We start from the raw sequence: 22,229 nt of genomic DNA, 5'->3' as shown, positions 1-22,229 counted from the left end.
AAAATGGCATCTTACACAGAGACATTAAACCAGACAATATCTTGGTTATAACTATGGAAGACAATATCAAGGCTAATGGAAAGTTGACCGACTTTGGGTCATCAAGAAATGTCAACATGTTGATGACGAACATGACTTTCACTAAGGGCGTCGGCACACCAAAATATATGGCTCCTGAGATTCTTAACAAGCAACACTATAAGATGTCGTCCGATGTGTATTCTTTGGGGGTCGCGTTCTACGAAACATTAATATGGGGTGAAGCATACCCCAAAAAAGACTTCAAATTTGCGTGGAGTGTAGCAGACTTTGTGTCGAGTGGAAAAAGAAGAGCTTATCAAGAAGGGATGAATAAAGAGGCTTATAACATAGTCTCTGGGATGTGGAGTCATGATTTGACTAATAGAACATCGATAGAAGTATCTTCCAAACAATTGCAGAACCTGTTTGATTCTTTATAGAGTTTATTCATTCTATTTAAAACACGTTTTTAGTTAGTTATTAATATTTTAATACTAATAAATTATAATATTAATTATAATTATTATAATTATTATAAAATATAGTTCAAACTGGAGATGTAATTCATTTCACTTTCTCGGAGATACCACAGTATTTAACGGAGTTAAAATAAGTCTTCGAAAGATATTTGATGTTGATACTACTGTTACTGGTATCTTTTGTTTGCGCAGAAAACGAATTCAAGTGTGAACAAGAGGGGCTTTACTGTGTGAACGATGGAAAACACGACACACAATACTACGAATGCTCGGAAGTGTTTCAAGGGTATAAGCCATGTGTTCTTGGGAAGAAATGCACTTCGAAAGAAAGAGTTGCATTGGGTTTCAACCCATGTACAACTCCTTCAAAAGCCAAAGAAGGACAGAACCTTTGTTTGAACATGAAAGGGTATTACTGTGTGAATGATGGTGAACACACAACTGAATTTCTCTTGTGTGAAGATACATACAAAGGATATATGAAATGTCCTAAAGGAACACATTGTGGATTTAAAGGACAAGTCCCCGAGAACATGTCTCCATGTGTATTAGATGAGAGTTCAAAACAGAAATCGGAAGAGAAGAGTACTTCAAAATCGTCTGAAAAGTCCAAAGAGCCAGACACGCCATCTGTAGACACGCCATCTGAAGAAGATATTTGCAAAGATAAGTCGGGGTATTATTGTCTTGATGATGTTGATTATGTATACCAGTATCTGTGGTGTAGTGACAGTTATAAAGGATACATGAAGTGTCCCAAAGGAACATATTGTGGGTATGACGGTAAAGCACCCGACAACCAATCTCCTTGTGTTCTCGAAGTGGAACCCAAAGACATAATTGACCCAAAAGACCTTTGCAAGAATGAAGGGTTTATGTGTATCAACGACGGTAAACATGACAGTCAATATTTGGTCTGTTCTGAGAGTTACAAAGGGTATATGTATTGCTCTGAAGGTACTAAATGCAGCGGGAAGAGTTATATGAATTTCACTGAAAATCCTTGTGTTGGAGTGGATAGGACAGTTGAATGCAAAAAGGACGGGTTTTTCTGTTTGATAGATGGGAAACACAACGACAAATACTTCCAATGCTCTTCTGAGTTTACTGGATTCAGACAATGTCCAAAAGACACGTGGTGTAAAAAGGAACAAAGCGAGCCTTTTGAAGAGTCTCCATGCGTGTGGTTGGACCAAACAGAGTGGTAATCAACTTTTTCGTTTTATAGTATATTTTATACTTAAATATTTAATATATTTATTATTTTTAAATTAATATAATTAGATATATAAATAGAATAGTAAAAAAGTATAGTTTTATTATATAATTAAAATACTATGAATTAGACTATTCAAGGACTTGTGTGAACAAATTGGTGTATTATAATAAATAGTAAAATGTATTAGATTATATTATACTAGAAATTTGTGTTAAAAATAAAACGCCACGTCATTACAAGTATCAATTATCACAACAATCATTTTTTCTTCTTTTCCAAGTATCTCTGAGTGTAGACTTGTCTGTAATGTTGTTCATTAGTTCTGTGAGCGTTGAGTAACGTGTGTTTCAAGAATTCTTCTTTTGAAGAAAGTGTTGTTTGACAGAAAGGGCAGGCGTAATCGATATTTCTGTCACCAGGAGGAATGGGTGGGGGTTCTGTTGAAGTCCCTCCGATCCCCGCGAAGAAGTTGTCATATACCTTTTGGCTCCATTCGAGTTCTACACCGTCGCAGTTAATAACTTTAACAGAAGAGTCTGGTGTGAGTATATAATTCTTGTTTGTTGTTAAACAACACTGATGTCCATTCATGCAACATCCTATTCGTGGATCTACACCCGGTTTCAGTAATCCAAAGACACAAGTCATGACTCCAATGACATTTCTTTGCATGTAGCCCTCCGGCCGTTTCACATTTTTTAAATGACAAATGACCTTTTTACACACAGCACAAATGATTTCCTTCTCGGGGTACCATCCTTTCGCCAACTTCTCTAAGTACAAAAATTGGTCGATTCGATTTGAAGCGTCTTCCACCTCGTCATCTTCAGACAACTCCAAGTCTTCTGGGATCTTCAACGTGTTCATCTGCGAGAACAAATGTGGACCAAACAAGTACTTTGAGATTTGGAGTTTCTTGATGAAGTCCAAATTACTGTCTGAGACGGGGATTTCCCTTCCCGCCATCTTTTCTCTCGTCATCTCCAATATTCCATTGATCGTCCGAATCGCCTCTGTTGGTCTTGCATAGTCCTTTCGCATTTCAAATTGTGTCATAAACCTCTTAATGTCCTCTCGCACTTTATTAATCCCAATTAGTGTTGTCTCGTCGATATAAGTCTTAACAACAACACTTCGTTGTAAATGTGCAAAAAGAATTCCTCTCAGTTTTGTTTGTGCTTTGTTATACAAAGGAAGGACAGGGGTCGGTGTAAACAACATTGCTAACAAGGGAAGGTGTTTACTGCCAAATTTCGTCGGAAACACATTGATCTTTCGACACATCGTATTCCCAGAGTTACTCTCCCCAATGATTCCACACACAACAGCATAGTCCGGATTCTCCACTGAAAACATTTGCTCGCCACTGTCATTGGAGATGTTCTTCAAAGACTTCTTCATCATCAGTGGAGCTAAGCTACTCCCTCCTTCTATCTTTGCTGGCGCGTGTGTGAAATAATTGACTAATGAAGCTCCAAAGGTGTGTGAGGAATATGTTCGAACTGACACACTTTGAGCCGTTGCTCGAACATAAAACGAAGTTTGTGATAACCACTCCAAAGCCATGTAAACGTACCTCATTTCAGTGCCCCAAGGGTGCAACTGCTTTGAAGATGTGTCGTCTCTATTTTTAATAAACTCGACTAATCTAAACCGGTCTGTTCTTCTGATATTTTGAATGACACTTCTCTTCCCAAAGATCCGTTCAAAGTACTTCTGCAATTGAATCCCAAATTGTTCGTCCGGCATCTCATCCGGTACATTTCTGAACGCAATTGTGTACCAGGGGTCCATTTTGCATTGCCCCATCTTATCACTCGACGCACAAACACATTGAATTGCTTCGGAGAGTCTGTCATCGGCAGACTCTGTCGTGAAATAACTTGGGTAAAATGCCGCAAAGAGTGCTAAGTGCATGCGATACTCCCCATCAAGTGATTTAATTGGGTATTTATCATACAACTTTTTATCACGGGGGTCGATGAAAATTCTTCTAATAAGTTCGGTCACAGTATTAGTCACTTCTCGTCTATTAGAATCACTCAAAATGAGGGCTCCAACGACATCACTATATAACTTGTCGACATTCATTTTCCGATGAAGAGCCTCTGCCGTGTCTCTCCTCGACCAATCTGCTGTTCCAAATAACGCGGCGGCCTTTGCGCACTCCGTGAAGATCCCAAAATAGAGTCCAAAGAAGACCAATTTCGACAACCGGTAGTCTAATGGCAACTTCACTGCAAACTTCCCCAATGGCGCAATCACTATTTTCGAGTCATTCGCAGCAGACTTCACACAAAACCCTCCAACCAATAAATTGTCCACAGACCTTTCGATGTTTCGTGTTGCAGGGGGTTGTACCCCATAATCTAAGATGTCTCTTCCTTCCCCCATTTCAAGGACTTTCAACATAATTGTTTCTAATGAAGTCCTCTGAATCTCCGGTGTCGAGTATCGTGCTAAATGACGAGCAAACTCACGGGGATACATATGGAAACATTGACCAGAAGAAACTCTCCCGGCTCGACCAACTCGCTGCGTCTCACTTGCTCCTGAGATCCACGACAATTTCAACGCTTCGATGTTCATCAATGGATCAAATTGCATCACTTTTTCCATCCCAAAGTTGATCACCACTTTCACGCCAGGCACCGTAATAGAGCTTTCCGCGATATTCGACGATAAGATGATCCTGTGATAATCCGCTTCGATGAAGATCGACTTCTGCTCGACCATACTTATCGTCGAGTGTAACATTTTGATGACACAATTCGACTGCGTGATGTGTTGCTCACTTTCGATCTGCGCGCGCATCTCCTCGATCTCCGCCATCCCTGGCAAGAAGACTAAAATGCAGATTGGGTCTTGGGACTTGACAAGTAATGCAATCAACTCAACACCAAGTGCCAGTGTTCGTTTATCCAATTCAGGGTATAGTGTATTAAAAACATATTGCTCTTGATCAAATGGATATGCAGAGTCAAATGTTTTCCCACACTTCTCTAACACGTCTTCTAAGTAAAACTCGTCGACGGGGTATCTTTTCCCTCCAATGTTTAATAAGGGTGGCTTCGTCAATGTTTCAGGGTTGGACATCTTCAGCTCTTCTTGGTCTTTAAAATCGGATAAGACAAATTGCATGGGGGAGTGGACGTTCTGATCAGACTCTAACATGAAGTGAAGGCGAAACAAGTCGACGTCCATCATCGCAGACATAATAATCAGTCGCACCGTAGTTTTACTCACAAATTTCCGTATTAACATTAAACAAAACTCGGTGTCGATGTCCCGCTCATGTGCTTCATCTATTATTATATGCGTGTACATCGTGCGCCCATCACGACGCATTAACTGGTTTTGTAACACCCCAGGTGTCAAGTAGAGAACATTTGTTTCTTTGTCCGCCATCTTCTCTAACCCTATTTGATACCCTACCGCAGTCCCGATCGAACACCCAACTTCCTCTGAAACTCGTTCAGCTAAACTTGTCGCTGCTATTCTACGAGGCTGCGTGCAAGCAATTTTAACATATTCATTGTTGGCGAGAGCATCTTCAAAGATGAATTGAGGGACTTGTGTGGACTTCCCACACCCCGTGTCCCCTGAGATAATTACAACTTGATTCTGTCGAACACTTTGGATGATCTCTTCACGATGCTCGAAAGCAGGAAGGGACTCTCGAATCACTTTTATCTTTGTAGATACAGTCGTCGGTTGACGGACAGACATCCCTCGTAATTTTTGATTCAAACGAGCAACGTCATCGGCTAAAAACTGACTGTCACTCTCACTCATCCCAGATGCTCGTTCACGACTGGGTGATCGGGAAGATGTCGTTGTTAATTGATTATGACTGCGGTGACTCCGTTGAGACCGGGAGTAGTAAGACGATGACGTACTATTCTCGAAACTCATTCTGATTTATAAATTCATTTGATGATTGGAATTATTGAATTATTCTTCTTGTTTATCGGAGAGAGTTTGAATATCATGAGTTGGTTTTAAGAAAAATTACATAAAATAGTGTTTTTATTTATTCCGTTATATTTCCTCTTTTGTTTTGTTTACTTATTTAAAGATGAATAACTAATTTCTAATAATTTATTATCAAAAATAAATATAATTAAACCATTGATATGGTTATTTTTTATTATTTCAATTTTTATCTTTTTATTGAAATTATAATAATAATTATTATTATAATACCATTAACAATTAATATATTTTTTTAAAAGAATGTTTCATTTATAATAGTTTAATTCTAAAAAATAGTTATGGAATAAATAATTTTATCATTTTAGTATCACGTTAACACTCTTTAACCACCTAAAATTAAGAAATCATACTATAATTCAAACCATATTTAATCATTATTTATCAAAAAAAAACTATTGTTTTTGTTAATTATTTTCATTATTTAATAATATAGTTTTTTAATTGGTTTTTAATGATATATGAATAATACTTTTTAATAAAGTCTAGAAACGTTATTAATTTTTATACAGTCGTTTTAGATGAAAATGTTCCCAACTTACGGGAAGAGATAAGCCCAAATATAATATAATTAATATAATTATTTGAAAACTAAATAACCAATAACACAACCAATACATAAATAAGGTTAGACCAATCATTTTCGAACATCTAAAAGGGAATAAATACAGTTGATTTGGTAATAAATTGAACAAAATCACGGGAAATTATTATTAACAAACTAAAACGAAAGTTAAAAGTCTTTTCAAAAATTGATGAATTGATAAACTAAATGTTTAAAACTTCATAACTCTTATTCCGCGACTCTCACGACACATCTTTTTTGTTTACTTTTTGTTGTTTTATATTTTCAGTTTTAGTTGTTTGATTCAAATTTATATTTGATCGTTTAATGCGTGTTTGTTAACATGTTTTTTAATATATCAACATTTTTTTTGTTAACGTTGAGTACCAAATAAATCGTTATGTTTGTTGATGTAAAAAATATCGCTTCTATTGTTTTTGGAATGAATTGTTGACAATCTGATTTATTATTTTTTGTTTTTGCACGTAATTATTGAGTTGTAAAAAAGAAAAAAAAAACAATCATAATCGATTAATAATATTTCTGAACTGACTTTATTAATAATTTTTATTATACAAAAAAAAACATTGTTTTATAAACTAATTTGATATATAAATATATTTAAAAACAATATAATAACAGCCTTGTATTCAATAACAAATCGAAATAATCTCTCAAAGACAATAAAAAGTTGTTTTTTTTAACTAACTTTTTTTAATTTAAAATACATTAACTTAACCATTACCCAACAATCACATTTTTATTTTAATTCCAATTTATTACTAAATACTATTAATTTATCTTATGATGATTAAAATACTTTTATAGATCACCAAAAGTAATTTAAAAGGTTATTTTATCCTTTTGGTCAAAAATATATAATTATTTTATTATCAATCTTATAATAAATATTATAAATAATTTTTGACAAGTAGTTGAATAGTATCATTCAAAATATATTATATTAATAATAAAACTATATGAAAGTCTCAAATAAAAAAACAACTGGCAAATACCTATATTTAAAAATCGAAATCGTGACTAACCAAGTTAGAAAACAAACAGCCTCAAAAAGGCTGTTATAAACACAATTTTTTGTAATAGAAATAGATTAGGGGTTTGATAACTAACCAAATAGTAACTTATTTTTAGTTTGTAATTAATTAAAAATTGTTTCTATAAACAAGGAAATGTTTATTTACCCATCTCATACAGTAAATGAGTTGTCTTGACAGCTATAGTCTTTTGATTGTTGCAAAGTACTTTGTGACTATCAGCGACTTTGTTTCTCTTGTGCAGGTGTGCAAGAAGTTTCGAGAAATAATCGACACGTACCACTTCAACCCTATTCGACTGAACAAACACACCTTTCCTTTTTTCTCACATATTGAGACTCTCCACGTGTACTCAAAGGAAGATGAACTTTTCACACACTCCACTATTTATAAACGAATATTTTGGTATCAAGTGAAGTACAAAAAGTTCAAAGCAAATGCGTCTGAGAATGCTGAGTATAAGAGTATCAAATATACGCAAAAAGACCGAATTTCCTTTGGCAACGAAATTCCAAATGAAGTCACCCAACTCGATGAGTATTGTTTTTCTGACACTTTTGATTACGACGAAGACTTTGAAAAAATCGAGGCGGGGGTGATGGACAGTTTTGAAGAGAAACTTAAAGAGAAGACACAGGACACTTTTTTACTTCTTTCAATTCCAAAGTCTGTAAATGCCATTGGAGATCATTGTTTCTCTGGATGCCACTGTCTTCAAACCATTAGTATTCCCTCTTCAGTCACTTCTATAGGCAACAATTGCTTTGAAGAATGCACTTCACTTGCTTCGCTTGCAATAGACTCAGACACCATTTTCAGGTGTTCCACAAAAATCTGTTTTGTCAACAAAAATGTACTTCTCAGTCTTTCAGTGCCTTCAAACAGTTTTAAAGTGAATGAAATTCCTTTTGAGTGTTTATTTCAATTCACAAGTAACAAAGTCGTTGTACCATCGACTGTCACAAAAATTTCACATAACTGCTTTGAAGGGCTGCCTCTGCAACAGATCGCCTTCCAGACGAATGTGTGCTCTCTAGGCAATTACTGTTTCAAAGACTGTAGCGAGTTAGTGCAAATTAGTCTTCCTCACAATTTGACTCACATAGGGACAAGTTGCTTTAAAAAGTGTGAGAAATTGGAAAGCTTCACAATTCCATCGAAAATTGTGCACTTTGGGTTTTTCTATCTATCCGAGTGTTCTAACTTGAAGAAGCTAGACATTGAAATCAAAGGCGACATCTTTGTCTACAACGATCGCATTTTTTATGGAGAGACAAAACTGATCTCATTTGTCCTTCCTCTGAAAGCCCTTCAAATTAATGGGAAGGCGTTGACTGAATATCCAAAAATTGATATCGATGATACTGTGGTCATACCAAAACAAATAAAAGTGTTACAAGACCACTGCTTTGGTCGGACAATACAGTTACAAAAGTTGGAATTATTAAGTAGTCTCAATACTATAGGGGATTATTGTTTTTTTGGATGTACGTCACTCAGTGAAGTGACTATAAGTGAGAGTGTCACAAATATCTGTGACGGGTGTTTCTATGAATGTTCCTCATTGCGAAGAATCGTGTTGCCAAAGAGAGCAAATAGAATCGGTTTTTTGTGCTTCGGATATTGTTACAGTCTTGAAGAAGTCATTGTACCAAGCACACTCCTTTCAATTGGTAAAAATTCTTTTAAGTGGTGTACTCTATTTTCGAGTATTAAAGTTCGAAAGTATAATTATAATAACTCGAAACTATTCGATGAAGATATTCAACTCGGTACTATTAATGGTAAAATGGTCAGCAAAACTCTCCCACTACTCACCTTCGGTAAAAACTGTTTCTTTGGGTGCGACAAGATGCTTGAAAAGTGTGAGATAAATTGATGTATTATACTGTCATTTGTATTCCGATATAAATTACTTGAAAATAATAATTTATTTTTACATGTAAATTTACACTTCTTTCGAAGTTCTTTAAACTAATTATTTTTATCGGAAATCAAATAATACTAATTTTATTAATAATATAATATAATATAATTATTGAAATTATTATTATATAATTAAATTATAATAAATATTACTAAATACCACTACAAATTTTAGTTAATTTCAGTTTGGATTTTTAATTTATAAAACACAACAAAAATCTTTTGGAAGCAACTATATCAAAACAACCAATTCCAGTTTCTAATAAACTAAAATATATAGTAAATAAACTACACTTAATACCATTTCAACAAAACGAGATTCTAGTTCGACTTTATAATTGTGAGAAATTAAAAAGGATTGGTTTTACAATAAAATTTCCCGATTGATTGGTTGTTATAGAACCAAAATAGAAAAGAAAAATGCTTTGATGACTTTATTCTTGTGATTGAATTGTATTCTCTCTCTTCTGTCTAAGAAGATTGAAACTTTGAAAATCAAATAGTGTGCGATGGCTGACAGCGACAACCTTCCGAAGTTTTTAATGAACCTTTTTACAGGCGCAGAGTACGATAAAGTCGTTGAAGAGCTGACGCGTGATGATGTTGCGGCGAGTAGTGTCTCCGACTTGGTGATTCTATTCAACCACTTAGGCGAAAGAGATTTGAACTTGACCGAACAACAGAAAAAGATCATCACCGATGCATTACAGAAACGCCCTCGGAACTCTCAGCCGAAGCAAATGATGTCTGCAAACGTGTATACGAAAAAGACTATTGACTACAAGTACTTAATGGACTGCCGGTATTGGTCTTCAAAGATGTTTGCGACATACTTAATTTATAACAAAGTGCCCAAGCCACAGTCTTTCATGATATCCACAGAGACGTCCGCACTCAATTTTATCAATTCGAATAAAGCATCAACACGATTGGAACCAAGTCTCCAGAACAAAGTCAAAGAACAAATGTTGAAGGACTTCTCAGCTACCGTCTTAACTCGTGCGGCGAGGAAAATGGCACAGAAAAGAATAAAAGGACAGTTGGAGCGGCGTGCTAAAGTTGTACGTGAGATCATCACCACCGAGGAGACGTATGTGAGTCAGATGCGAACGCTGATAGAATACGTCTTGAAACCCTCACAAAAGACCGACTTAATACCAAGCGGCAAGATCAAAAACATCTTTGGTGATTTCACAACACTCTTCTCTGTGAATGAGAACTTTTTGAAGCTGTTGTTGAACATCCGATGCGATGACTACGCCAACGTCCTCATAGGAAACTTGTTTTGTATGTTGGGTCCTGTATTCAAGATATATAGTGAGTACACAATGAGTTATAATTACATCAACGACACGATTATCCCCATGGAGAAATCAAAAGCGCCTTTTATCGTGTGGTGTCAAGAGCAATTGAACAATAAAGACATCAAAGAAGCGTACCGAAAGTTGTCGTTGACGTCCTTTTTGATTACTCCAATCCAACGACTACCAAGGTATAAACTGTTTTTGATAGACTTGGTTAAGTGCACTCCGGCATGTCACCCTGATCACGACGACGTTAAAAAAGCACTCTCTGTGATTTCAGTGGTCACTTCCCAAGTCAACGACGGGAAGAAACAGAAAGAGATGCTTGACAAGATGAAAGAACTTCAGAAGCGACTTGTTGGTGTCCCCGACACCTTCACGTTGAGTGTCGGGAGTCGAGAAATCGTTGGTGTTGCAAAAGCGTTTGAGATACGAAAGAAGTCATCGAAGATGGTCGAACTACTTGTATTCAATGATGTTCTTCTGATCTGTGAAGTAGTTGAGAAAGGTGTGTTCACAAAAACAATGAGCGACAAACTGAGTTATGAAATTGACATCAAACTGAGTGACTTGAAAATGTATGACGTGAAGGAGTCTGACGTTGAAAAGAAAGGATTTGAAGTCGACGTGTGTCTTGGTTTGACCTACAACAAAAACAATTACATCTTCGCGATGATTTCAACAGAAGAAAAGACAAAATGGGCGGAGACCATATCTACAGAAATCGAGACGGCAAAGGCCAAAAAGCAGAAACTTGAAGAACAAGCAAAGAGTGCATTAAAAGAAAAAGCAGAAGTAGCAAAGCATCTTATTCAAGCAAAATACAACACTTTCAATACAGTCGGGTCGAAGACGCGTTTGTTCATTTCTTATATAAATATATATAAATATTCGCTTACAAATAGGTCGATGGAAAGATAGAGGAACATCAATGGCTTCCTTGTCCTTCGTTGAAAAGGTTCGTATGGCGGATGAGATGAACAGAAATTTCGCAGCACAAACAAACAACAGTTCTTCTATTCCATCGACACCAACACACCAGTGACTGTGTTTTAGTGGTGTTTTAGTGACTCTCCCATTAATCTTTTGTGGTTGAAACACTTCGTGTACTGAAAAGAATAAAAATTACAATTTGGTTGAGTCCATTGGGTGCTTCCGGCCTTGAATAAATGAGTGTTCCAAACATTGTGCAACAGTGAATCGTTCCTCCGGATTGACTACTAACATATGTTCAATCAAGTCTCGTAACTCCTCGTCGACTTTCGTGTATTGGTCGTCTTTACAAAACTCGCCCTTTAAGATGAAAGACACGGCTCGATTGTCGTGCTTCGATTTACTCTCCGACGATTCGCTCTTTTCGTCTTTCGAGACCATCGACTCAAACGGATTCTTCCGAAGCGTCATCTCGTAGAGCATCACACCACAAGACCACACATCAGCCTCTCCCGCATCGTACCGGATTTTCTTGTCCATCGCGTCAGTCACTTTCTTCTTCTTACATTCCTCCAAATTGAGTTGTTCGATTTGCTTTGTCATCTTTTGCTTGACCACTGCGCCTTTGTATATCTCTGGTGGTATATAATTATGTGTCCCACATAATGTGCTTGCCTTAAAGTCGTCCCCCACAAATCTTCCCAGACCAAAGTCAGTTAATTTCGACGTGATCTTCTTTTTGGAAGGGTCAATGGGGTTGTCGGAGAACACTAATAACACATTCTCCATTTTGACATCGCGGTGGACTATTTTGTTGTCGTGAAGAAACAGAAGAGCTTTCAAGACGTCTGTGATGATCGTCCGAATTTCGTCCACTTCCAAGACGTGGCGATAGACATAATCAAAGAGACACCCATCGGTGATCAATTCCATGACTAAGAAAATGAAGTCGGTGTACATGTGAAGGGATTTCACTTCGACGATATTAGGGTGCGACACCGTGCGCATCAGGTCGTACTCTTGTTTGGACTTTTCCTTCAATTTGTCCGACGTCTTTTTCATCACCTTGAGCGCAAATGACGTTTTGTCCTGTTTGGTGGTCGCCACAAACACCTTCCCAAAACACCCAATACCAAGGAGACGACCAATAATGTACTCTTTGAAGATCTCTTTAGTCTCCATGTACGTCTGTCGATCGACAAATACAAATGAACGAAGATGCTGTTCCCCTGTTTTTAGATTTGCAAGTCGTAAGAGAAAAATGACGTCAAAACTCGTGATAATGATCTCCTCATTTTTGGGAAGTCGCTTGTCCATATCATTCAGAAACGTTCCATTGGAAGAAGTGTCTATCAGAACATATGTGTTTTCACCACTAATGTCTCGCTTGATTATTTTGAAGTGACGGCTTGATATTAATACTTCAGACTCACTTATTATCGACCGTCCGATCACCTCTTCTTGGCGCCGTAGAGAAATCGTTGGGGTACCTTCTTCAAGTCCAAATAATATCCCCCAAACCGGTTCCATGTGTTCTTTTACAGTTGAGTAGTTATAACTATTTAACACTTGTACATTAGATGTATAGTTATTTATAATACAAAATAGTTTGAAGGAAAATTAAGTGATTTGTTCCTTAAATTGATTTATTAGTATAATTATTATATTATTAATATTTGTTTTATAACACACATAGTATAGTTTTGTTAAAAAAAATTAATGTTAAATAAATAGAAAAATATTATTTATTTATTAAATATAAATTGAATCTAATATTTTTAATTTCAAGATTTATTTTTGTTAATTATAAGTAATTATTGTTTTATTAATCAATATTAACTATATTATATAGTTAATAATGATATATAGATATAATATGACTGATATAAAATAATTAATCAAAATGTATAGTATAAAATAAAACATTTTATAATGAAAAAACATTTTTTGGTAAAACTGTTTTAATTTTTCTGTAAAACCATAAAAAATATTTTTAAGAAGCTAAAAATTAAAATAAAAAACGAACTATATTGCACCAATAAAAAAAAAACTCATGTAAAATAAAGACACGTGGTGCTTGTTTAACAAATTTGATGATTGTTTTTCTATTTTCATCAACTCTGTTTTTAACTGAAATTAATTGTATAATTATACTAAATTTATAGTTAGAACAATCCTTTTCATATTTTTCACCCCCAACTTTTGACTTGCTCTCTTGATTTTCCTTTTATTACATCTTACATGATTAAATTCTTTCTTGTGTATAAAATTATCTAAGATATTATTTTATCAAAAAAATAGCAAATTGGTAAAGATCTTCACCACACCAATAAAAGCGCTCTGAAAATCACACAAAATAAGATGACGTCTGAAGTTACATTATCACAGATATTTACCGAACTCCAGTCGCTCCGCAAAGACTTTAGAAATATTCAAGAGTACATTTACACCAACCTACCCCCACTCCAAAACGATTCAGAAGTCCATCACAAAGAAATCCAACTTGTGCAACAAAAGGCACAACAAGTGAATTTAATTAAGGAAACTATTTTAGATGCACTTCCCGATGTTACAGTGACACCAATCAAATCACCTCGAAAACCTCAAAGAAAAGAAAGACGTTGTTTGTGTGATCATGACAAATACAAGAGTATGGATATGATCGACAGTCCTTGTTTAACAGGATCGCCAACTATAGAGGCTTTAGTGCCCACTGTCGAGGCATCCACTCCAATGGCAAAAACAATTTCTAAAGCAATTTCAAAACGACTGAAGACAAAAATTTTCGACTCGCAAAAGACCAACAACATCAACAAAGACTTCTTTAAAGCACTTGGAGGAAAATCTGATGTTGTCCTCTTTGTAGAAACTCTCTTCTTTGTTTTCGGAAGTTACCACAAAAGCCTTCCCGCAGACAGAAAGGTCCTGTGCGAAGATCAAAAAGCGTTTGTCTTTGAAGAGACTTGTAACGAGACTTACGTCTACAAACAAGTCGACGGTGTGAAGACCGGCGCTATGTTTGGTAACGACGACAATCTCTTTGAAGTCAAAGACGCATTTTATTTGACAAACAACTCATTCAAAATTATAGAAAAGTTCTATCAGACTTTCTCGGAGTCAAATAAAGCTTTTAAGCTTAATAGCGGAGCATTCATACGGGTGACTGCATGGACGTGCGACAAGGATGTGTAAGCTCAAGTCTGCGCATGCATGTTTTTAGTTCTTTTATTATTCAATTTACTATTTGTTTGGTTTTGGTTCATTTTTACTATTTGTATAATTAAATTAGAACTATAATATTTTATTCTGGTTTCAAAATGTTTTTAATAACACAAATACAATTGGGGTAAATTCAAACCATGTAAAGAAAAAAATAGAATTTTGCATAATTTTATTATTATATTTATACTATACAAGAATTAACAAAAAAGAAAAAATATAATTGTTATTTAATGGTTGTTTTTTTCCTGAAAAATAGTATAATTTTATTGTCATATCTTTTTATTGAAAAACTGATACGATCATAAGATATAAAAAAACACTACACAATCCATTTATTTATGGGGAAAATACCCCATAAAAAACAATCAAAATTATCAAGAACAAATGAATTATAAACAATTTATAAAAAAAATAAAAAACGGCAAAATCATCATCTCTCTCATTTTTTTCTAGAAAACCACACTGGAATGAACGGTGAGGAAATTACAATGTAATAATGAGTAAAAAATGCCAAATAAAATCCTCCAATGAAAAGCTAATTTCCCGTTTTTAGGAAGTCACAAGAGTGACGGAATACTTCCAATGTGTTGGAGACTTTTGTTAAAAAAGCACTTCTAAGAAGAGATGAAGCAAAACGAGATTGTTCATGTAGAAAAGAGTGTTGTCCAATCGAAAAAAACCAGTTTGAATGAATTATATCAAGCTCCAACTCTCACTAGTCGAGTACTTTGAATCCCTCTTTCCTCCCAACGAGAAACAGTTGGACTACTTTTTAAAACGAGCGCTGAAAGGAGGATCGCTTACTATCACGAAGAAAATACACTCTCAAGTGAAGAACAAGCACACTATTAGTTCCTTTAAAGCACTTCTTTTATATCATCATTTGTCGAAAAATGGCGTCACATCAATATACGGCCAAATCCCTTTATTGGTCTACTCTAAAGGTATCGAACCATTCCAACCAGACTATTCTAAATTGATGACATGGGGAGAAATGTACTCTAATGTGGTGGATAAGGACTTACAGTTTCATAAGAAGTACAATTGCTTTGATGGAAGGTTTCAATTTGTCACTGGGACGACATTCCCAGACCATTTGAATAACAGAGAAATGTTAAATCTACTCGACGAAGACATCTTTAACTTATTCAAAGAGTTCAACACGTTCTTAATAACTTGCTTTAACCAAAAAGCAGAGAACGTCTTCATCACACAAGCCCTTGAATTCTGCTCAGATGAAGTATTTAACTTATTTGGACTTCTTGAAAAGGTCACTACGGCTCTTTTTGAAATAACTCACGAAGAGAATGAAACTCATCTGAATTGGTGTTTCTCTCAACTGGACTTCGTCAGAAACAATTTGAGTACCATCGGAGAGACTCAACTCGATATGTCAAAGGTCGTCAGACAAAATATTAAAAATTTGAAAATGAAAGAGAAACTCGAGAAGGAGAAAGTTAAAGCGCAAAAAGCAGAGAAAGACGTCAAAGCACCAAAAACTCGAAAAAGTAGCAAAATAGAGAAATTTGAAAAGGTCGAAAAACATCGCGAAGAGGATGAGGATCAAAAACATAAATTCTTCAATGAAGAATTCACTCAATTGGAAATCCCTCAACAGGTATTCAGCCAAAATTCATTCTCAAAAGGTTCTAATAAACTCGAGTGTACCATCATCGCCGACTAAAAGAATTGTGTGATAATTTATTACTATTTATTATTAATTGATTTTATTATACATTACTATATTATAAATATTTTTATTATATTTAATATTAAATTTATAATAAAAACTTTTTATTAAAAAGTATAACATTATTAAAAAAATGTTTTTTATTTCATTTATAATTTTTGAAAACTCTTAGTTTATAGTTTTTTAGAATATAATTAAATTCTTGTAAAAAAACAATGATATTTAATGAAATTATAAATTAATTAACAAAATCACCACAAATTAGATCATTAAAAATAAAGTTAAATATATTTAAAAATATTGTTGTGAATAAAATAATTATTATTAATATAATAATACAAAATTGATATTATTGAACCGAAAATTAAAGAATCAATTAAAAAAAATAATACGTGTATACTATTGAGAAGAATGTAAACGATCTATAAAATTACAAAAAAAATAATAAAATTATTTTTAGTTTCAAACTTATTATAATTTCCACAATAATAAAATTAATTAAACCATCTAATTAAACACAATTTGTGATGTGTTATAATAAAATTAATGATTATAGATTTTATATCGAAAAAGCAAAAATCTTTGATTTCATTGACAAAAAAAAATGGATTGAAGGGTGGTGGTTTTTTAAGTAAAAATAAACTCGATACAATGAGCCCCTGTTTTTTTTCTCACAAATTGTCGTTAAAAAGATTGAAAACAAATCCAAAAATTGTAACAATGTTTTCTATACTATAATAAATGATTCGAATGTTAAATAAAAATAGAGAGTTGCAAACAAGGCGAATGGGTACAAAAGTAATTCATCGAATAAACTACAAAATTAACATGTTTCTTCGTGTTGTTTTATCGAGTGTGTTAGTCGCAATTTTGATCTTCCTCTTTATTGTAGCAGTCATTGGTCTTTCTGCTTTTTTTCAATTATCTTGGCTGATGTCTCTGTTATATTATCTTCAACCAGATGCACTCGTCAACTTTCATGACTGTCAATACAACGCTGTCGGTCTCACTTTCGACGACGCACCAAGTAGTTCCACAAACAACATGTTAGACACTTTGTACCGCCATGACGCCTCCGCCACGTTTTTCATGCTTGGCAACAAACTTGAGAATTACATCAATGACACGGTCTTAAGTCCCACACTTGAGAAACTTTTAAAGAATGGAAATGAAGTTGGCAATCACATGTATAACCAAGACGCTTCCTTTCAATTAACACGAAATCTATTCAACAAACAATTCTTTAAGACTCATGGTTATATCGAGCGGTTAAAGCTTTGGAGGAACAACAAATACAAATGGTTTAGACCCGGGTCCTTCTTTCCCACAAATCAAATGTATGACATCGTCGGTAAATTGGGGTATACCCTTGTCATGGGGAATACTCACTCCTTCGATTTCCAAATCAGAAAAACACAGTACAACCTCTTTGCACTCACAGGAAGAATCAAAAGTGGGGATATCATCATATGCCATGACTTAAAAGATAATTTGGACTATGTTGAAGAAATGCTCATCTACTTGGAAATGAAGGGGTTTAAAGTTATAACTTTATCAAAGATGATGGAAACGTGTGTACCAAATAACAAACTCCATTTCCAAGGCGATTTCGCTTTGCATTGATTTGTATGTTATTTGTTTCCTTCATAAATCACTATAGTTCTAAAGTATTATTAACTACTATTAAACAACTCCTATATAGTCGGTCTGGAAACGTTGTCCGCTCTCCAACGTTGTCCAGGTGTTTTTGGACCATCAAAACTGGAATATTTCGGGAAACAATTCGAAACATTCCCAAAACATTGTTTCATAATTTTTACCGGGATTTGATCGTTTTTACCTAATTCCCAAATTTTTCAACTTATTTTGTGTAAAATTTTGTCAAATGGACAACGTTTTACAAGCGGACAACGTTTTTAGACAGACTTTAGTTGTTTTTTATAACAAAAAACTCCACCAACAAATTTAAAGCGATTCACTTCAAATTTCGCTTTTTGGACTGTTCGAATGCATTTCTCCATTTATTTATTAATATTTATTAATATTTAAGTATTTATAGATTAATATTATTTGTTATAATAATAATTGGTTTTAACTATAATAGTAATAAATTATAGCTTTTTTGTTTATAAAAACAACTATACATTATTAATTTATTAAATGACTAAAACTACAAAAATTATCACCTTTAAATAAACGTTGAATAGCAATAAGAAATGGTTGTTTGGCCATTTAAATTGCTTCAATCGCTATTTTCTTTATTGTTTTAATTTCTAAAACACGAATTTTTTCATTCAAATATTTTATTTTAAAAAATGGAGTGTTATTTTTATATCCCGTTATTTGGTTATGGTAACCTGTGTAAATTATTTTTTTTAATCTAATAAATAATTAAAAAGTCAAATTCATTTAGTCGTGTTAATAAAACTCGCAATTATTCTGTGGCATTCATTTTTTGTTTATATCTTTTTAATATTTGCCGAAATATTTTTTTATCATTACCATTTTTATTCTATTGTTAATAAATATTGTAACTAATGATATTATTATAGTTTCAAATACTATTGTTTAGTTATTTTGGAATTATTGGCTTTAAATTGCCAAAATACGAAAACGTTATATATTTGGTAATTGTTTTAATAACAAGAATTAAACAACATGTTGTCGTTTTAATTATCGTTTATACAATTGACCCATTAAAAATGATAAAAAAGACGTAAATAAAACACATTTTAAAAAATAAAATGGTAGTTAAGAGAATCTATTTTGTGACTTTTAAACAAACCAAATAATTCTGTTTCAAATGGTATATTATATAGTAAATTTTACTATATTTCGATCATAAACAACAAAAATGCAAAGATTGTTGTTTACGGAATGAAACAGAAACTTTAAGTTGAAAAAATGAGAAAAAAGCAACGAATCCGTCAACCAGTGCTGGACAAATTCTAGAAACAATGATATACAAGCTATTACATAATAATAGAATTGCATGACAATTTGTTGATCAAAACACCACAAGAGATCAAACAAATTCTCTTTGGTTTGTCAAACTCATCAATAAATAGCTTCTTTTCACTGTTTAATCATACATGGGATCATCCACTTCAACATCTGTTCGTACAACACCAAAATCCACTTTCCAAAGCATCGACTGCACTACACTTCAACCATCTGATGAACTTTACACTATTGAACCAGAGAAGTATGAGATCACAGTCACTCGCAAGAGCAAAACGCCACACTCTTTCCCGAAGTTGCTCAGGTCTTCTTCTGATGTCACCATCTTAGAGTCACTCCATCAAAGCATTAAAAAGTCAAAAACAAAGGGCATCACCCCATTCTCAAAAATGAAACCCGTCACTCCAAAGTATAAAAACCCCGCCGAGGATGTCGACGAGTTCTTTTTTAACAGACAAGAGCAGTTTCTGAAACAATTGCTTTTCAAAACAAACAATGAGAGATTTGAGACGCTGTTTAACAGTCAACTGGCAACGGAGGACGCCAGAGAATTCATTAGTAGAGTCGCAGGATATCAAAAACTCGTCTTCATATTCATCTCTCAACAAAATGACGTCTTTGGGTTCTACCACGAAGACGCTATAGAAACAAAGGCAAACGTCGAACAAATCAATTCGTCGTCAAAAAGATTCTTCTTGTTTGGGATGAAAAATCAGTGGGACGAGGCGCGCTTTTATGACCGCAAAAGTCTCGGTGCAGAAAAGTCCGTTTCGATCTATGCAAACAACAAAAAGATGTTTATCTCGTGCTTCTCGGCCTTTTGGATCGAACACAATGGCGATGTCAATTTTAACGTCTGTCTGAAGAATTATTATAATGTACCAGCCAATCTGTCTAATCCATTAACGGGAAGAACTACCGGAGAGAAAGTTATCTGTGATAGAATATTAGTTCTTCGAGCCTTATAAGTGTTCTATCAATGGGATGAAGTTAATGTAGTCCACAAGACTTAAAATGTATTGAATTTGTTTTTAATATAATTTTTAATATAATTTTTAATATTTGTTATTATATATATATATAATAATTTATTTATTAATAATATTATTGTAGAGTTTATAATATTATATTTATTTTATAGTTTTATATTAAAATTTGTTATTTATTAATTTAATAATATTAATAAAAAAAATAATAAAATATAATTATAATATAGTTTTAAAAAACTCAATGAATTAATAATCCATAATCTCAATGAGTGATGAAGAGTTGACTTATATACCTAAGACGGAAAGAGAGAAACCTTCCCCACCACCAAAGCGAGAAAAGTCTTTTGAATCTTTACCTTCGAAAGTCCCGATGACTTCTAAGGATTTTAATAATACTTTAACTAAAGAAGAACAAGCGGAGATTATCCAACAATATCGAGGCGGAATAAAACCATTGAAGAAGCTTCAAAAACCAAGTGAAAAATTCAAAATTCCAAGTCTTCGGGAGTTGCTGACAGTAAAACCGGAGGACGACACCACAAACGATCCAAATGAAATGTACAACACACCAATATCATACACGCCCTTGTTCGGAAGAGGTACATTTGGAGGTGATTTTGTGGGTCACATGCCAAAGTCGAAAAAGAGTTCCCGAAGCTCAACCCACACTGACAATGAAATGAACATCATTACAAAAAGCCTCGAGGAAATGACAGAAAATGACTGGCGTATTGTCAGAGAAAATATCTCTCTTTCAGTGAGTGGAGGCGAGGTCGTGCGGCCTCTCCGAAAGTGGAGCGATGTCACTTTCCTCCCGGAAATACAAGCCACACTCTCGAAGTTGAATTACAGCGAACCAACTCCCGTGCAAGCCGCGACGATACCAATTGCGTTAAACATGAGAGACATCATTGGTTTGGCAGAGACTGGAACGGGTAAAACGGCGGCCTATGTCATTCCTCTTGTGTCTTTCATATCGAAGCTGCCAAGACTCACACGCGAAACTGCGTGTAGGGGGCCTTACGGATTGGTTTTAGCACCAACGCGTGAATTAGCAAAACAAATTGACGACGAAATAAAGAAGTTCAGTGAGGGGTTAAAAATACGGGTGTTGTGTTGTATTGGTGGGGAGGAGATTGACGAGCAAATCAAAGCGATAGAAGAGGGCGTCGAGGTGTTAGTTGGTGCGCCCGGAAGAATAAGGGACTTACTCAGACAAATGTACCTAGTATTAGGACAGTGTTATTACTGCGTATTAGACGAGGCAGATAAGATGATTGACATGGGTCTTGATGTGCAAGTCCGAGAGATTTTTAACGAGATGCCTCCGCTCAAGAGTGGGAGTGACGAAGAGATGAAAAGGGATGAATTAAACAGTTTAAATGGGAAACCGGAGAAGCGAACGACACTCATGTTTTCTGCAACTATGCCAGCAAACCTTGAGAAACTGACTGGAGAGTACATCAGAAGAGGAATTAAAATATCTGTAGGGCGAAAGGGTGTTGCAGATAAAGTAAGGCAACGGGTTATGTGGGTCGAAGAAGAAAAGAAAGGGGTATCATTACTTAAATTGGTCGAGACTATCGTTGGAAAAGTCATTGTCTTTGCAAACAAAAAGACTTCGGTTGATGAGGTTGTTGCTTACTTGGAGGAAAAAAAGGTTAAGGCATGTGGGATACACGGAGGGATGAGACAAGACGAGAGAACAAAGGCACTTGAAACCTTCAAAAAAGGGAACGTGACTGTGTTAGTGGCAACAAGTGTATTGTCAAGAGGAATCGACATAGAATCCGTTGACAACGTTATTAACTACGACTCACCAAACAACTTCGAGCGATTATACACATCGTGTTGGTCGACACGGGAAGAGCC

At 34.6% G+C, this 22,229-nt stretch overlaps 11 protein-coding genes across 11 annotated transcripts; 9 read left to right on the top strand and 2 right to left on the bottom strand.

The window, feature by feature from the left end:
• Positions 1-2: 2 nt before the first annotated feature.
• On the top strand, positions 3-461 carry EIN_023870 (tyrosine kinase, putative; the record flags this gene model as incomplete). The annotated part of the gene is made up of 1 exon (XM_004257411.1): positions 3-461. A coding segment is annotated over one exon (459 nt), but the record flags the coding sequence as incomplete, so codon positions are not given.
• Positions 462-652: 191 nt separating this feature from the next.
• On the top strand, positions 653-1,708 carry EIN_023860 (Cyst wall-specific glycoprotein Jacob family protein; the record flags this gene model as incomplete). The annotated part of the gene is made up of 1 exon (XM_004257410.1): positions 653-1,708. The coding sequence occupies one exon, from the start codon at positions 653-655 to the stop codon at positions 1,706-1,708; it is 1,056 nt and encodes a 351-aa protein (XP_004257458.1).
• Positions 1,709-1,977: 269 nt separating this feature from the next.
• EIN_023850 (ATP-dependent RNA helicase, putative) lies at positions 1,978-5,514 on the bottom strand (the record flags this gene model as incomplete). The annotated part of the gene is made up of 1 exon (XM_004257409.1): positions 1,978-5,514. One exon carries the CDS (start codon positions 5,512-5,514, stop codon positions 1,978-1,980), a length of 3,537 nt encoding a protein of 1,178 aa, XP_004257457.1.
• A 1,981-nt stretch (positions 5,515-7,495) lies between these two features.
• Positions 7,496-9,211, top strand: EIN_023840 (hypothetical protein; the record flags this gene model as incomplete). The annotated part of the gene is made up of 1 exon (XM_004257408.1): positions 7,496-9,211. One exon carries the CDS (start codon positions 7,496-7,498, stop codon positions 9,209-9,211), a length of 1,716 nt encoding a protein of 571 aa, XP_004257456.1.
• Positions 9,212-9,767: 556 nt separating this feature from the next.
• On the top strand, positions 9,768-11,607 carry EIN_023830 (spermatogenesis-associated protein, putative; the record flags this gene model as incomplete). The annotated part of the gene is made up of 2 exons (XM_004257407.1): positions 9,768-11,418; positions 11,468-11,607. 2 exons carry the CDS (start codon positions 9,768-9,770, stop codon positions 11,605-11,607), a joined length of 1,791 nt encoding a protein of 596 aa, XP_004257455.1.
• An 80-nt stretch (positions 11,608-11,687) lies between these two features.
• On the bottom strand, positions 11,688-13,025 carry EIN_023820 (Calcium/calmodulin-dependent protein kinase, putative; the record flags this gene model as incomplete). Its single annotated transcript, XM_004257406.1, has 1 exon — positions 11,688-13,025. The coding sequence occupies one exon, from the start codon at positions 13,023-13,025 to the stop codon at positions 11,688-11,690; it is 1,338 nt and encodes a 445-aa protein (XP_004257454.1).
• An 831-nt stretch (positions 13,026-13,856) lies between these two features.
• Positions 13,857-14,687, top strand: EIN_023810 (hypothetical protein; the record flags this gene model as incomplete). The annotated part of the gene is made up of 1 exon (XM_004257405.1): positions 13,857-14,687. One exon carries the CDS (start codon positions 13,857-13,859, stop codon positions 14,685-14,687), a length of 831 nt encoding a protein of 276 aa, XP_004257453.1.
• Positions 14,688-15,405: 718 nt separating this feature from the next.
• EIN_023800 (hypothetical protein) lies at positions 15,406-16,401 on the top strand (the record flags this gene model as incomplete). Its single annotated transcript, XM_004257404.1, has 1 exon — positions 15,406-16,401. One exon carries the CDS (start codon positions 15,406-15,408, stop codon positions 16,399-16,401), a length of 996 nt encoding a protein of 331 aa, XP_004257452.1.
• A 939-nt stretch (positions 16,402-17,340) lies between these two features.
• EIN_023790 (hypothetical protein) lies at positions 17,341-18,030 on the top strand (the record flags this gene model as incomplete). The annotated part of the gene is made up of 1 exon (XM_004257403.1): positions 17,341-18,030. The coding sequence occupies one exon, from the start codon at positions 17,341-17,343 to the stop codon at positions 18,028-18,030; it is 690 nt and encodes a 229-aa protein (XP_004257451.1).
• Positions 18,031-19,499: 1,469 nt separating this feature from the next.
• On the top strand, positions 19,500-20,336 carry EIN_023780 (hypothetical protein; the record flags this gene model as incomplete). Its single annotated transcript, XM_004257402.1, has 1 exon — positions 19,500-20,336. One exon carries the CDS (start codon positions 19,500-19,502, stop codon positions 20,334-20,336), a length of 837 nt encoding a protein of 278 aa, XP_004257450.1.
• Positions 20,337-20,622: 286 nt separating this feature from the next.
• EIN_023770 (DEAD box ATP-dependent RNA helicase, putative) lies at positions 20,623-22,229 on the top strand (the record flags this gene model as incomplete). The annotated part of the gene is made up of 1 exon (XM_004257401.1): positions 20,623-22,229. A coding segment is annotated over one exon (1,607 nt), but the record flags the coding sequence as incomplete, so codon positions are not given.

This window comes from Entamoeba invadens (assembly GCF_000330505.1).
Source record: "Entamoeba invadens IP1 unplaced genomic scaffold scaff_1105074724629, whole genome shotgun sequence".
NCBI classification, from domain to species: Eukaryota; Evosea; order Mastigamoebida; family Endamoebidae; genus Entamoeba; species Entamoeba invadens.
This window is presented reverse-complemented; position numbering and strand designations above follow the sequence as displayed.